The following is a 16,269-nucleotide window of genomic DNA, read 5'->3' as shown; positions in this document are numbered from 1 at the left end:
TAATAAAAAAAAAGAGGTGAAGAGTGGAATTGTCTTGTATTTTTGCAAATTTCTTTAGTGTATCACTTAGTAGAAGACAGCTGAGTTCTCATCTGGATTTGCATTCAGTCTGTTGTAATATCATGTCATACAGCCTCTGGAAAACTCCATGGTATATTTATGACTCAAAGAGTGAAAAGGCAGATGATGTAGTATTATGGGGGCACAATACTACTGGTGTATTATGTAGTGACGTAGAATTACTGGTGGCTCAGTGGTTCCACTGTGGGTGTGAGCTCAGGCTGCTAACCAAAAGGTTGGCAGTTCAAATCCACCAGCAGTTCCTTGGAAGCCCTATGGGGAAGTTCTACTGTGTATAATTTATAGGGTCTCTATGAGTTGGAATCAACTCAACAGCAGTGGGTTTTTTGTTTTTATCATGAAACTACTTTTGATATTATCAACCCTCTGGAAGGTTCTCAAGGACCTAGGAGTCCCCGAACGATACTTTTAAAAACACTGGCCTAGATCTATATTTGGTAAAGTAGAAAGATGTTTAGCAGATATAATTATGAATAATATAAATAGTATAATAAATTTTTATGTAAAATGAACATATTATAGAATATCCATATATACGAAAATATGCTAATAATGAAATTATGGAGGATCTTTATTTTCTTGTTTATGCTTTTCTATTTTTTTGAAATTTTTTGCAGTGAGTATATTTAATGTATAAAATCTATACAAATTAACCTTTTTAAAAAAGACAAACATTATATTTTTAAATGTTGTTTTAATGATGTTGGTATCATACTGGGATTTTTGCTTTCATTCTTTTAGACACTATACTAATGTTAACACAACCAGAAGCTGCATTAAGACTTAGACAATATCTTTCTGTTAGCTAAATTAGGTAAAAGGCCTAGGACTTTGTCGAAAGTGTCGTCAATCTTATACTTTTTCCCTAATTCTATATTTTAAAGAAAAAATAAGAAATTTCTGCTTCCACTTAGGATGTAGATAGTTGCAAAGGATGTGGCTCGTATCCTAATAAGAAAAAGACAGATAAACTACAAAATAATTTTTCCTTGAGCCTATCAGAAAACTTAGTTTAAAACCCTCAAGTTATACAAATTCTTCAGAGGGACAAGCTCCTCCAGGGAGAGACAGAATACACAATTGTCTCACCTGTGGTAAGCATGGGTGGAAGAGGCACCATCCACACACCATACAAGTAGATAAGAAGAAATCAGTTAAAATTTTAATGAACTACCAGAAGCCAAGTAAGGGCTAGCATGTCAGTCTAGAATAACTGGTTACCACAGATAAAGGGGAATTCATATACTTCCAAAGTCTTTTCTGTGAGCATCAACTGGGTGTTCAGCAGAAAGATTGGGGGCCATGCAGAAGACCAGGGAGAGCCTCCACCTCCGTGTTACAGGGAGCTGTGGGGGACAGGCACAATATATCATGTACTTGCCTGGATCCTTTTTCTCTTACTAAGTAAGAGCCTTAAGCCACTGAGAGAGGGTCAGCAAACACTACTGATCTAAGGACACAGGCAAAAGATACATTGTTGTTAGAGTGATGGTAAAAGAAAAACTTTTCCTGCTGAAGAAAACCAAAACCAAACCAGTTGCCACCAAGTGGATTCCAACTAATGGTGGCCCCCTGTGTTTCAGAATAGAACTATGCTCCATAGGGTTTGTAACGGCTGTGATCTTTCAGAAACATATCAACACACCTTTCCTGCCAGGCATCTCTGGGTGAATTCAAACTGCCAGTCTTTAGTTAGTAGTTAAGTGCCTAACTGTTCGTGCCACCCAGGGATTCCTTACAACTGAAGGAAGGGAAAGAAATCTTCTTGGGCCTAATATATTTAGTATTCAGCATAGGTGTTTACTACAGGGGGAACAGCAGGAGAGGCCCTCCCAAGACCAACCACAGATACAAGGAAGAGTTTGAATATTACAGGGAGGAGGAGCAGGAATACTGAGAAATCCACCCCTCCAGGTCCAGGTACACAGGGCCTGCTTAAGATTTGAATGTGGATCAGAACGACAGAGAACACTGCCTATCCTCAATTAAAGCCAGGCCCAGGATGGAATAATAAGCAACAGCAGTCTACCAGTGGAAGAGAGGCAACAGCATGGACAGAAAACCTCAGTGGTGCAGGTAGGGATGAAAGTGGAGGAGGAGGGCTGAGAAAACCCCAGTCCCCAGCATTAATACAGGACAACAGTTGCCCACTCCTAGAGGGATTTAAAGCACTGAAGATATTCATAATAAAACAACGATAAAACCCAGCTGAATCAGCTGACTCAATATCCTGCACTAATGGCCTGACAGAAGAGGTGTGCCCATTTCAGGGCATAAATACTGTTTACCTCAGTCTTTACTATGATATTTGGCATTCAAAAAATTAGACACACAAGAAAATAAAAGCAGTTGCCAAGAGCCAAAAAAATGAACAGAACTAGACTCAGAAATGACCTAGATATTGAAGCTATCAGGCAGAGACCTTTAAAATAACTACAGTGAATATGTTAAAGTATCTAGTAGAGAAAATATCTAGTAGAAAAAGTGAGCATGAACAGAATGGGACTTTTAGCAGAGAGGTGGATACTGTAAGGAAGAGTCAAATAGAAATGCTAAAAGTAAAAAAAATCAGAAATACATAGTTCCTTCAGGCTACTTATTAGTAGCCTCAACACAGCCAAGGAAAGGACTAATGAGTATGCATATATATATAGGTCAATAGAAATTACCCAAACTAAAATACAAAGAGAAAAAAAGAGTGTGTGGAGGGAATTATAACAAAGTGTCCTAGAATTGATACCATCAAATGGCCTAACATGTGTAATTAGAGTTCCAATAGAAGACAAGAGAAAGAGAATGGGCAGAAGAAATTATGTCTGAGAATTTCCCCAAAATGATGAAAACATCAAATAGATCCAAGGAGATCAAGAACCATGAAGGGACTAAGATTTTACTGAGTTTCAAGTATTTTTCATCAGAGACAGAGGATTTTATTACTCATGACATAGCAGGTAGCATGAGTTTCACGTGCATGTTAGTTCCCTTTGCCTGCTAAGCCCCATGAGGGCAGCGTGGGGTGGGCCTAGGTGGATGCTGCGTACTCAGTGGCTTTGTGTCGTAACTGAGGAACCTTGAGTTTAAGAAACCCCTATGTTTGTTATACAAACATCCTTGAAAAGATAATCTGGGACGAAAGCCCTCTTAGTGCTTTCACTCACAAGACATACGGAAATACGAGAGGCTCAGTAGAATTGTTTCCCAACAGTCTTTTCTTTCTAGACTATCTTGGCTTTCGGCAAATTTTCCCATTAGTGTATCACTCATTTGGCCACTCTGATCTGACCAGGGCTGGGACCAAATCTGTTTGATTTGGTTCCTGCAGCGTTTAGTTAAAGCTACCCTTAATGACTCCAAGCATCAGGTCAGTCTCACCCTGCAGTAGTTTCAGCTGTGCTCTCGAGGGTCCCATAAACTAAACCAAATGACTTTCTCCTTAAATTGTGTGTTGACTTTTCTGCTTGACCTGAGGCATTAATCCAGGTACCACAACTGTTCACCTTCCACCTTGGCCTGCAACAAGGAAATCTAGGGTAATTCTGTAACAGCTCTGACCAATGAGTTGAGGCTGACCTGAATGCCTTTCAGGGCCAATGAGGTTTTTCCTTAAACACTTGAAGGTCTCTTGTGACTGTCCCTAAGGTGCATATTACTGTGTTTCTGGGAGGGAGACAAGTTAAAGCCTGTTGTCCGTAGCAGAAGTACAATCTCAAGGGCACACACTGTATACTTGGAAAAGAAAATATTGCTCACACCTGAATTGTTGAAGCCCCCACAACTGGGACCTACATCAGAAAGGGAGTACAGGTTGACACTGTCTCTAAAGTGGCCTCCTGTATGGCTGCCGAACTTTAGTAGTCCCAGTTTAGTTTGAATAATTGAGTCTAGTCCTTGTTACTCATTGCCATAGAGTTGATTCCGACTCATTGTGACGCTGTAGGACAGAGTAGAATTACCTCATAGGGTTTCCAAGGCTGTAAATCTTTATGGAAGCAGATTGCCACATCTTCCTCCCAGAGCAGCTGGTGGGTTCAAACCACCATCATTTTGGTTAGCAGCCGAGTGCTTTAACCACTGCATCATCATGGCTCCTGTTTATCTATGTTTTATTGACTATGCAAATGCGTTTGACTGGGCGGATTGTTAACAAATCATGGATAACATTGCGAAGGATGCGTTTACCAGAACACTTCATTGTGTTCATATGGAACCTGTACGTAGGCCAAAAGGCAATCATTTGAACAGAACAAGGGGATACTGTGTGGTTTAAAATCAGGAAAGGGTTGTATCCTTTCACCATATTTATCCAGTTCTTATGCTGAGCAAATAATCTGAGAAACTGGACTACGCAAAGAAGAATGCAGCATCAGGATGGGAGGAAGACTTATTAACAATCTGTGTTATGCAGATGACACAACGTTGCTTGCTGAAAGTGAAGGGGACTTGAAGCACTTACTGATGACGATCAAAGACTACAACCTTGAGTATGGATTACACCTCAACGTAAAGTAAACAAAAATCCTCACAATTGGACCAATAAGTAACTTCATGATAAATGGAGAAAACATTGAAGTTGTTAAGGGTTTTGTTTTACTTGGATCCACAATCGACACCTATGGAAGCAGCAGTGAGGAAATCAAATGATGTATTGCATTTGGCAAATCTGCTGTATACGGCCTCTTTAAAGTGTGAAAAAGCAAAGATGTCATTTTGAGGACTAAGGTGCGCCTGACCCAGGCTATGGTATTTTCAGTTGCCTCATATGCGTACCAAAGCTGGACAGTGAATATGGAAGACCAAAGAATTGATTCCTTTGAATTATGGTGTTGGCAAAGAATATTGAATATACCACGGATTGCCAGAAGAACTCATAAATTTGGCTTGGAAGAAGTACAGCCAGAATGCTCCTTAAAAGTGAGGATGGAGAGACTTTGTCTCACGTACTTTGGACATGTTATCAGAAGGGACCAGTCCCTGGAAAAGAGCATCATGCTTGGTAAAGTAGAGGGCCAGTGAAAAAGAGGAAGACCGTCAATGAGATGTATTGACACAATGACTGCAACAATGGGCTCAAACATAGCAACAATTGTGAGAATGGTACAGGACCAGGCAGTGTTTTGTTCTATTATACATGAGTTGGAACCAACTGGATGGCGTCTAACAACAACATTCCTTCTTATTGGGAGGACTGCCTGGGGGCAGTTAGTTCAGCCTGTCCTGTTTGCCCACATCACCAACTAGGTGGAATTTATCCATTACTGAGAATGAGGGTGAAGAAGACATCTGCAGGGGATATGCATGGAAGGTGCAGGAACCAGGCTGATGTTCCTGATAGACTCTGGGTGAGGGTAGCAGGAATGGTGGTCAAATGGTGGTCAGACTCATCTGGTGGGGGGTGTGGCAGACTCAGCAGTCCCTTAAATCTAAGGAACTTAAAACAGTTTAGAAGAGCTGCACCTGGGCACTTTCCTTGGGAAGTAAGGCTCCAGGGGGCAGTTCTGAAAGGCAAAAGGAGAAAAAAAAAAAAGGCCTTTACCATGGGTAAAGTTATCTACAAGAGTGACCCAGACAAAAACTGTTTTCAATTTGCAGCTCCAAAGAACATGTCTTTAATCTTTGTCAGTCTGTAGTTTTCCAAGTGGTAAACCAAACAGGTAGGCCATTGGCAGTGTCCCAAGAATCTGGGCTCTGCCGAGTAAACACAATGACCATGTCTGCTTTTGGTTCTGCACAGGTAGCTCTGAGGCTGAGCAGCCATTGCAGCGCAGAGGACACCATTGGCTTTCAGCTGAACCAGGCCCCCCAGGCATTGAGGAGAACCTCTAGAACTTCATTGTTCCCATTAGACAGTGGAGTTAAGGATAAAGTTTCCCTTCAGAGCTGCTACTTTTTCATGTAAAGCTAAGATGCCAGGGGCCAGGCCAGCTGTGTTCTTGAATATGGCATTTCCATTTGATAAACATAAATTTAAGTGACAACTGATTACACCTTCTTAGCCATGGAATTCAAGTTGACCCATCCCAACATGGGAATATCAGATGGGAGAGTCTCTAGGCCTTTGTGCGTCACCGATTTAGCTTCAAGGAGAGCTCAACAGCCAGCTAATAGCTACTTTTCAAAAGGGAACCTGGTAGCAGTGTCAGGGAATCCACTAGTTCCAGACCCCAGGAGTGCTCCAGGTAGCGGCTGCTTTTTTTTGCCAGCTGCTACAACTGGCAGACTCATTAGTCACAGAGACTTGTACTGTCACCAATACCCAAAGAGTCTAGTTTTGTTGGGGTTTATCAGCCACTACTGCTGGAGGAGAGATATTTAATTTAGCTAGTTTTTTAGTAGTAGTGTACCATTGTTAATTTGTTTTATGCAAGATGTCAACATTAATGGAAACTGGTGAACAGTATGTAACAACTCTCAGTACTACCTTTGTAACTTTTCAGTGAGTCTAAAAGAATTTCAAACTAAAAAGTTTACATATAAAAAAAATACCAGATGTCTGTCCGTAACTTCATGGGTAAAGTTGAGGCATTTGAGCATAATGTTTTAAGACCATTTATAATTAATTTCAGCCAACCTATTTCTTACCACTTTCTCACATTCAAATGGTGCTTTAGCTATTAGTCTACTTAGTGTACTTGCAAAATCTTGAACATGCCTTTACTTCTTGTGCTTTGCCCCTTCTGTTTGAAATGCCGTTATCCTACCGTCTTCACAGGCAAAATGCAAGCCAAGCTTCAAGGTACTTTCTTAATCTTACCTTTCCTCTTTTCTCATCCTTGTTGGCTTCTGACTCTAATGTACCCAGAAAAAAACGCAATGTCATCGAGTTGATTCCGACTCACTTCGACCCTATAGGACAGAGTAGAACTGCCCCACAGAGTTTCCAAGGAGCGCCTGGTGGGTTTGAACTGCCGACCCTTTGCTTAGCAGCCGTAGCACTTAACCAGTATGCCACCAGGGTTTCCGATTCTAGTATAGCTTTTTGTATTTACTTCTGCTTAGGTCCTTCACAGGTTAGCACTGTAAATGCTAGTAGTTTTTTTCTTGAATGTCAGTTCTTTGAGGATGAAAATGTTTTATTCATTTTTTTATTGCCAGTATTTATCTCACTGCCTGTATATAAAAAATATATAGTGAGTGGTATATAGTAATTGTTCAGTAGATGTTGATGGCCATGCCATGCGTGGTTATGATAAAGCTGTACTTTTTGTGTCCGTTCAGTTATGAAGTCCTGTCATTAAATGGACACTTGTGGTTCATACTTACATTTTAGAATTGTATTTTGCACATGCTCATACATACTCTGTAGTTTCTTTGTTTTTCTCTTATGTTTTAGGAGGGCCAAACATGTGGGCTATTACCTCTGAAGAGCGGACTAAGCATGACAAGCAGTTTGATAACCTCAAACCTTCAGGAGGGTACATAACAGGTTGGTTGATTGTTGTTTTTTAATTTGTTTATGAATTACATTCCTTTTCATGTCTCTTAGAAGTAGTTTTAATTTGACTGCCATCAGATTTGCATTATTAAAGTGATAAAATTCATATCAATCAGAATCCTAGAATTAATTAAAAAATACTAATTTATTTTTCCTGGAACTATCTTAATTTGGGGTGTTAGAGTTGGTATATGGAAAATCTTTTTCAGAATCCCAAATGATAGTCAATAATTTGTTTAATTATCCAGTTTCACATTTTAACATCACATCTAGAATGTTCTCAGTTTATTTCATAAGGTAATTGAGACTTTAGTTTTTAAAGCAAATTTATTAGTATTCTCTTAAGATGTACCAATTAGTAGTGTAATGATCAGCAGTATTGTAATCTAGTAGAAATATATATCAAATCTGTTTACTGAAAAATAAACTAGAATTTTTTTCTGGAATCTTTTTTCATAATGCTAGCTTTCTGTCTTTGAGGCTACACTGAACACTGTTAACAATAGCCCTTGCTCTGTAGAAAGAACCAAACCAAAAGTGGATTAATTTAGGTATATCTTTCGTATTTTTTCTATAAATAAAGCTTATTTTTGTGCCAAAGCACCATAATGCTTTATTTACAGTAATAGTAACTATACTGACCAACATTTACTGAGTCTGTACTGAATGCCAGATGCTGTGCTAAATACATCCTCCCATTTAAGCTTCACAACACCCCTGTGAGGTAGATGCTGCTGTTGTCTATATTTACACATGGTGAAACTGAGTCTTAGCGAAGTTATGTAATTTGCCTAAGGTCACAAAGTAGGTTAGTGTTTCATCTGGGCTTTGAATTTTTCAGCCTGACTTTGGAATGTGTTGTTAGCTGCTGAAAGCTAAAACCAAACCAGTTACTGTCAAGTTGATTCTGACTCATGGAGACCCCATGTGTTTGAGTAGAACTGTGCTTCACAGGGTTTTCAAGGCTGTGACCTTTTAGGAGCTAATTGCCAGGCCTTTCTTTCAAGCCACCTCTGGGCAGGTTCAAACCACCAACCTTTCAATTAGTAGTTGAGCGCTTAACCATTTATGCTACCTAGGGCCGTTGACCTGACCCATTGACATCAAGTCAATTCTGACTCACAGCGGCACTGTAGGACAGAGTAGATCTGCCCCATAGGGTTTCCAAGGCTGTAATCTTTATGGAAGCAGACTGCACATATTTCTCCCACGGAGTGGTTGGTGCGTTTAAACCCCCAATCTTTCAGTTAGTGGCTGAATGCTTAACCACTATGCCACCAGGGCTCCTTGGTACGTTAACCACTATAGTTTAATGTTATTTGTACTTTTATAGTAATAACTACTTGGTATCAGGGCTGGACTTTGATTACCCTAAGACCCCCCCCCAAAAAAAAAAAAAACAGTTGCTATAGAGTTGACTCAGGATGACCCCATGTGTTACAAAGTAGAACTGCTCCATAGGGTTTTCTTGGCCATAATCTTTAAGGAAGCAGATTGCCAGGCCTTTCTTTCACAGCACTGCTGGGTATATTTGAACTACCAACCTTAGGTTAGCAGCCAAGTACAAACAGTTTGGGCCTCTGAGGTAATTTTTGACTACCCTGTTTAAAAGTTAATTAGGTTACCTATTATTGTTTCATGGATGCTGGCAGAATACCCGAGATTCCTGAGTCAGAGACAAAGGACTTTATTACTTGTGGCACAGCTAGCAGCTTTAGTATCAGCATATTTCTTTCTGATCCCCTTGTTCCCCAAGCCCTTTGGGGGTGCTGTAGAGAGCCCAGTAGGTTTGTGTTACAGGGAAGGAACACTGAGCTTGAGGGAACCTGCCATTTTGTAGCAAGCAGTAAGCAAGCTTTTTCCTTGTCCCAGGGGGAGACATTTCTTCCTCTCTCAGGATTGCTTGCTGCAAACCCAATTGTGAGATCTGACTCAGGTGGAATGCAGTTAGAATCTTACATTCTCAGCCTACCCAGCAAGACATATAGCAGTGTGAGAGACGCCTGGAGAACTGGCTCTCCTCACATGGTACTTTCTTATGTAGAAGTCTTCTAGGGAATAGCGTTCTCTGTGATGGGATTTTAACACAAATTTCATTTACTAGGAATATTATCAAATAAGACCTAATTATTGTGTTAGAGCTAAGATTTATAGTGTAATATTTCATCACTGATTAATGTGTATAACTTAGTTGTGACTTTTGTTGTCTTAAAGCATTTTGAGATTTATTAGAAATGTGAATATTCTAATATGTGTATATATATTTATATGTCAATGCCTATAGTTCTGTTTCATTTATTCTTTGATGATTGGAACAAAAAGTATAAGAAAGTGATAGCATATGCCCATGATTATAGTTAATAGTATTGGAATGACCCATTTACTGACGTGCTACTTGGTTTTTGTTTCTCTTACCTTCAGGTGACCAAGCACGTACCTTTTTCTTACAGTCAGGCCTGCCAGCTCCTGTTTTAGCTGAAATATGGTAAAGTGTTTTCTAGATGAACCTACATTGTTAAAAAGAAAGTTGTTATTTAATTGTAGTCCGTTGCTGTTGACTATTTGTGTTTTTTGGAAAATAAATTTGATTGAATAAATGAAAATAATTGGGGTTTTGTTCTGTAGGACAGATTTTTAATTATTTGGAATTTCTGAGTCAAGAAGGTATATACATATCTGTAGCATAACATTTCTTTATAGTTAGGTAGAATTTCAAAATATTCTTTCTCTTATTTCTTAGTTTCATTTATTTCATCTGTAAACCCCAAATTATCCCTTTCTTCCCCTGCTCCTAAAAATATTAATCTCTGTAATGTCTGTGATTTTAGTTTTTAACATAGCCACAATAAATAACAATTTCTGCCCCATCTCTTTTACACATGGAATATTCTCATTCCTGGCAAAGTGCCAGGCAGCATAGCAAGCAGTCAGCAAATATTTAAACAAAAGAATAAATTAAATTTAGAATTATTATACTTTTGAATAATACCTCCCCATCCACACTGGTGGAATTCATCTCAAACGTTTCTAGATTCTTTTATTAGGTACTATCTCTGTTCAATATTTCTTAATATACTGTTTTTAGCCTTTTGTTCGTATAGATAGGTGTATGTGTGTCTGTATGCGTGGTTTTTTTTTTTTTAACTTAGTGATGATCTGCATGTGAATGTTCTGTCCTTGTTTTTCTTTTACGAACCTCAAAAGTAATGTTGGTTTTCTTACCATCACCCCCACATACGAATATACCCACCTCCTTCTCCTTTTAGGGCTTTATCAGACCTGAACAAGGATGGTAAGATGGACCAGCAAGAGTTCTCCATAGCTATGAAACTCATCAAGCTAAAGCTTCAAGGCCAGCAGTTGCCTGTGGTTCTCCCTCCTATTATGAAGCAGCCTCCCATGTTCTCTCCTTTAATTTCTGCTCGTTTTGGTATGTACTGTATTTATTATGTTAATTTGCCACATTCAATAGTTAAGCTTGATTCCTAGGCATAATATTCAGAGGTTAGGAAAGATTTGTTAGTCCAAGATGACAATCCAGACTCCAAGTTACTTTTCATGTCTGAGATAGATAAACGTTAAATTCAGTGTCATAGCTAGGGTGTCCATGGGTCCCAGCTTTCCAGAGACAGCCCTGTGATATTGCCAAACCTAGCTGTTGTCCTGGTGTCTGTTCCAGTTAGTGTCCCCTTTCACAACTCCCAGTTGGGTGATAAATTATATGGTCACCCTACTTATAGCCGATTCTGAATACCATTCTTAATTAATTTTCTCCATGCTCTATATAAGTAACATTAGAAAAAATTTGAACAATTTTAAACTCACTTGAAATGGTTTAATTTGGTAAGTAATTTTAAATTATATTTAAATAGAAATTTCTTTAAGTTAAAGGTTCCAAAAGTTGTTGACTTTGTGCTAATTCATTTACATTCTCATCAAAGACAGCTAGTTGGTATGTTTTCCACTGATTTTGATTAGCCAATTTCTTGTAAAGTATCTTGTATGTGAGAAGCACTCATTTTGAATGGAACATTCAGTTAGATATCTCTATGTAAATGAAACATGTTCTTTCATTCCAGCTATTAAATCTTAAAATACTAAATTATTTTACCGTTGGAGTGAGCTCTGTAAATACCAAATCATTGTGTGATTATACTTATAAACTGTACTTTGTATTCAGCAGTTAGTAAACGAATAAAAGTCATCATTTATCTGTTCCTTTTAAGCAGTTGTCTTTGAATCACACGAAATTTTTGTGGTGTGTTTTTTTCCTGCAAATAATGCATGTGCGTAAATGGGTCTCCTAAAGTATCTTGTAATTAGAACATATTTTTTGGGGGGGTATGTTTGCGTGCACATGCACATGTGTTCACTAACTTAGTGGCATTCATCATCTTTGATCATCTTAATACATTTTCTTTGAGGACACTAATTTTTAATTAGCAAAAGGTGCTTAGTTTTATTCATGGTGAGAGAAGAGAATTTCCAACTCCTTAGAAATTCTCTTGGTTCACATAGATCATGATATTGGTATTAAAACCCGTAGTTTATATACCTCATATCTGGGTCAAAGCTACTTTAGTGAATTTTCTAAGAACAGATAGTTTGCAAACCCATAATGTTTTTAGAAACACGAGGCTCTACATAACTGCACTGTAAGCTTGTTTTCTGGCATGTGTTTTATAATTGATTTACCAGCATTGATAAGTGTATTCTGCTTTGCTTTAGGAATGGGAAGCATGCCCAATCTATCCATTCCTCAGTCATTGCCTCCAGTTGCACCTATAACAACGTCCTTGTCCTCTGCGACTTCAGGGACCACTCTTCCTCAGTTAAGGATGCCTGCTCCCCTAGTGCCTTCTGGTAGCACATCATCATTACCAAATGGAACCGTCAGTCTCATCCAGCCTTTATCCATTCCTTATTCTTCTGCAAGTAAGTACTTTATGCCTAATAAGTCAGTATTTCATATGAAGAAACAAAACTGTATCATATTTGTGTCCAAATACATATATATTTCTTTCATACTTTGTGCTGTTGGTAAGTTTTTCTCATCTGCCCCTCTCTCCCTCAGCATTGCCTCATACGTCATCTTATAGTCTGATGATGGGAGGATTTGGTGGTGCTAGTATACAGAAGGCCCAGTCTCTGATTGATTTAGGATCTAGCAGGTATGTATGTATACTTAATAAAAAAAAAAATAGTTCCCCTTTTTTCTTTCAGTGAGAGTGTTTAACAAATAACTCTTTTTTAAAGTTCTGAGCTTATCAAGGCTTTACTTTACAATGGCCAAATATAAGCACTTAAGGTAAAGTTACTACTTATAACTTGTTTTTTTAATTTTTAGAATTATTCAAATGTCTGTGTTTTACTTTTGAAAAACATATTTTATGTAAAGTAAAAATGTTTTGCTCTTATTTTAAGTTTGTTAATTTTTTGCCCAAGCTTTGAACTATTCCTTTAAAAATGAATATACTTACCAAAATATCTCATAATTATTATATAGGTTAATTTCTTTCTTGAGAAAATTCTGCTGATTGGGTATCTTTTAAACTGCAGAATACACAGAAGTATCAAGTGTTCATTCATAATCCCTCATACAAATCACTGTGATACTCTTTAAAGCTGTGTCCAAAGAGTGTTAGCTTTGACCCAGAAGAACAACTTTCTTATCCTAGGTTGAACACTCATTGATAGTGTGACTTTGGCCAAATCGTCTTAGCACTTCTGATCTGTAATTTATGTATCTGAAATACGGAGATAATAATATCTTTAAGTTTGTCGTGAGGATTAGAAGTAATGTTTGAAGGGCCCTAACATAATCCAAGTCCCGGAACATAGTAGGTTCTTGGTATATGGTAGTGCTTTGGTGTTCTATGCTTAATGTGGGTATTTGCTTTATTAAGAATAAGGGTAATAAATTTTTTTCAATATCAAATACAAAAGCAATTACTATTCTGTTAGGTATGATTCTTAATGTCTTTGCTTTATAAAGTTTAATTAAATATTATTTTTAGTAACAAAATTTTAAAATAAATTTTGTTACAGTTCAACTTCCTCAACTGCTTCACTCTCAGGGAACTCGCCCAAGACTGGAACCTCAGAGTGGGCAGTTCCTCAGCCTTCAAGATTAAAATATCGGCAGAAATTTAATAGTCTTGACAAAAGTATGAGTGGATACCTCTCAGGTAAGTGGCATACAGTGCTTAAGAGTGTGAGAGAGGTAAAGCTTTTTATATGGACTCTATTGAAGAACCTGTATTTGAATTTGTAGTGATCAAAAGTTTTAGCATCCAAAAAATTTAGCAGACATTTGATAAATGCGAATATTGGAAGTCGTATAAGAGTTCAGAGATAAATACTACTTGATTGCTTTCTTCAAAGTTCTTATGATCAAGTCGAATACCCAGATACACACCCACCTTTTTGGAAGAGACGCCTCTCCCTTGAGAAGATCAGCCCTTACCCTCTGCAAGCTTTGCAGTGAATGGAAAACCTCGGGTGACAAGGGAGAGTGTGTGGAACTAAGCCTCAGCTCACTGTCCCTTCTCAGGGAAGAGGCTGGGCCTTTTCTCTGATTGGCCTTGCTAAAACCTCAGGTGAGCACTGCTCACCCTTTAATGCTGCAGCCAAAATGTGGCCGCAAGACTTGACCTTAGTTTCCTGTAGAACCTTTGAGTCTTGTCTAGAACATTACCCAAGCTGCTAATTGTTTGAGGACAGCAAAAGGGATATAAATGGAGGATAATAGGCAAGTAGAGTTTCTACCTTTTAATTTCCCCCTCACTGTTCTCTCAGCAATGAATTATGATTGTCGACAGAGTAAAATAAGTGTTTAAAAATAATAGAGCTTTAAAATGCTAGGGAATGTAGAATGGAAGATCAGATAAAGTACAGGAAGGGAACATTTAAGCACCATCATGAAAGAGTTGGATTTGAACAGATAGAGATTGAAGGCGAGGGCATTGGCGGGAACAGAGAAGATATTCTAGAGCAAAGAGTGCAGCCATGTTTGGAAAATGAAACGTAGTCTGTGAAACAGGAGTATGAGGACCCTAGTTGTGAAGTGGGACAAGGGAGAATAAGTCTTTTGGAATTGATTGATGCACAGAAATGTACAGTATTTTAACGATGCGTGATTATGTGATGAAAAAAATTTTTTGAGCTAGGTAATTATGCACACAGAGCTCTGGGAAAGGCACTGAGATAAAGTCGGCACACAGATTAACTGCAAGGCATTAGTAATGATCTAGTTCTTAGGGGGGTTTGGGTTCATGGTGACTATTTTATTATTACACTCCATATCTTACATATACATTATATGTATGGTATTTTGTAGGTATCAAATATTACATAGTAACTAAAATGTTCTGTAACATTTTAATCAAATTATGTGAAACAAGGTATATTTTTAAGTCATACTTAAAAACATTTTCGTATCTCTGAAATTGAGATGTGTGTTGCAGTCTTCGGTGTCTTAGCCCTGTATCATAGTTTTATTGGCAGTGTTTTTTTTCTTTCTTAGTGTTTTATACAATAATAGTGTGCCATAATTGATGGCATCTTAGAATCTGTGAAATATTGTATTAAAACACACTTGAGACTAATGTAAAGTCACAATTACCACTGTTTGAAAAAATCATTGCATTGAAGAAGTTTCTTTTTCAGATTAACAAAAGTGGTTTAAAAAGGCACGTACAGAAATGTTCATGGCAAATTCATTCAAAACAGCCAAAAAATAGAAACAACCTAAATATCCATCAACAGGAGGATGGATAATAAATTGTATATTCATATAAGAAAATACTTTACAGTAATAAGAAAAACAAATGAACCGCTGATACATGTAACAGCATGGATGAATCTCACAGATACTGTATTGACTGAAAAGAAGCCAGGCATGAAAGAACACATAGTATTTAATCCATTTACATGAAGCTGATGAAAAGGAGGATCTAATTGATGGTGATGGAAATTAGTTTTGTAGTTCCTTTGCTGCGAAGACCCTTATGATATGCTGCAAGCATTCTATATCTTGTTATGGGTGTTAGTTAAGATTAGTACATTTTACATATGTACTATAAGCATAGAGTATAAACAAAGGTGGTTTTGTGTTAGGATATGAAGGACAGTGGGAACCCTAACCCATTGCCATCAAGTTGATTCCAGCTCATGGCGACCCCATGTGTTACAGAGTAGATCTGCTCCATAGGGTTTTGTTGGCTGTAATCTTTATAGAAGCAGATTGCCAGGGCTTTCTTGCATGACAACCACTTGGTGGGTTCAAACTGCCAACCTTAGGGTAAGTTGTTGTTGTTAGGTGCCGTTGAGCCAATCCCAACTCATAGTGACCCTATGCACAACAGAACGAAACACTGCCTGTTCCTGCACCGTCCTCACCGTTGTTGCTGTGCTTGTGCCCATTGTTGCAGCCACTGTGTCAATTCATCTTGTTTAGGGTCTTCTTCTTTTTCACTGACCCTCCACTTTACCAAGCATGATGTCCTTCTCCAGTGACTGATCCCTCCTGATAACATGTCCAGTGTATATGAGACATAGCCTAGCCATCCTTGCATTCTGGTTGTACTTCTTCCAAGACAGATTTATCTTCTGGCACTCCATGGTATATTCAGTATTCTTCAACACCACAGTTCAAAGGCGTCAATATTTCTTCGATCTTCCTTATTCATGTCCAGCTTTCGCATGCATATGAGGTGATTGAAAACACCATAGCTTAGATCAGGTGCACCTTAGTC

General features: G+C 38.2%; 1 protein-coding gene across 8 annotated transcripts in view; it reads left to right on the top strand.

Moving 5' to 3' along the window:
- Positions 1-16,269, top strand: part of ITSN2 (intersectin 2) — a 198,015-nt gene that overhangs the window by 54,826 nt on the left and 126,920 nt on the right. For all 8 annotated transcript variants that reach the window (XR_007519542.1, XM_049902732.1, XM_049902733.1 and 5 more), the window contains exons 3-8: positions 7,412-7,504; positions 9,935-9,998; positions 10,780-10,943; positions 12,242-12,448; positions 12,588-12,684; positions 13,562-13,701. Coding sequence is in view for 7 of the 8 variants with exons in the window: in XM_049902732.1 (XP_049758689.1) it covers positions 7,412-7,504; positions 9,935-9,998; positions 10,780-10,943; positions 12,242-12,448; positions 12,588-12,684; positions 13,562-13,701 (765 nt within the window). In the remaining variant the exon portion in view is untranslated. The remainder of the gene's footprint in view (positions 1-7,411; positions 7,505-9,934; positions 9,999-10,779; positions 10,944-12,241; positions 12,449-12,587; positions 12,685-13,561; positions 13,702-16,269) is intronic.

This window comes from Elephas maximus, chromosome 12, assembly GCF_024166365.1.
Source record: "Elephas maximus indicus isolate mEleMax1 chromosome 12, mEleMax1 primary haplotype, whole genome shotgun sequence".
Lineage (NCBI taxonomy): Eukaryota > Metazoa > Chordata > Mammalia > Proboscidea > Elephantidae > Elephas > Elephas maximus.
This window is presented reverse-complemented; position numbering and strand designations above follow the sequence as displayed.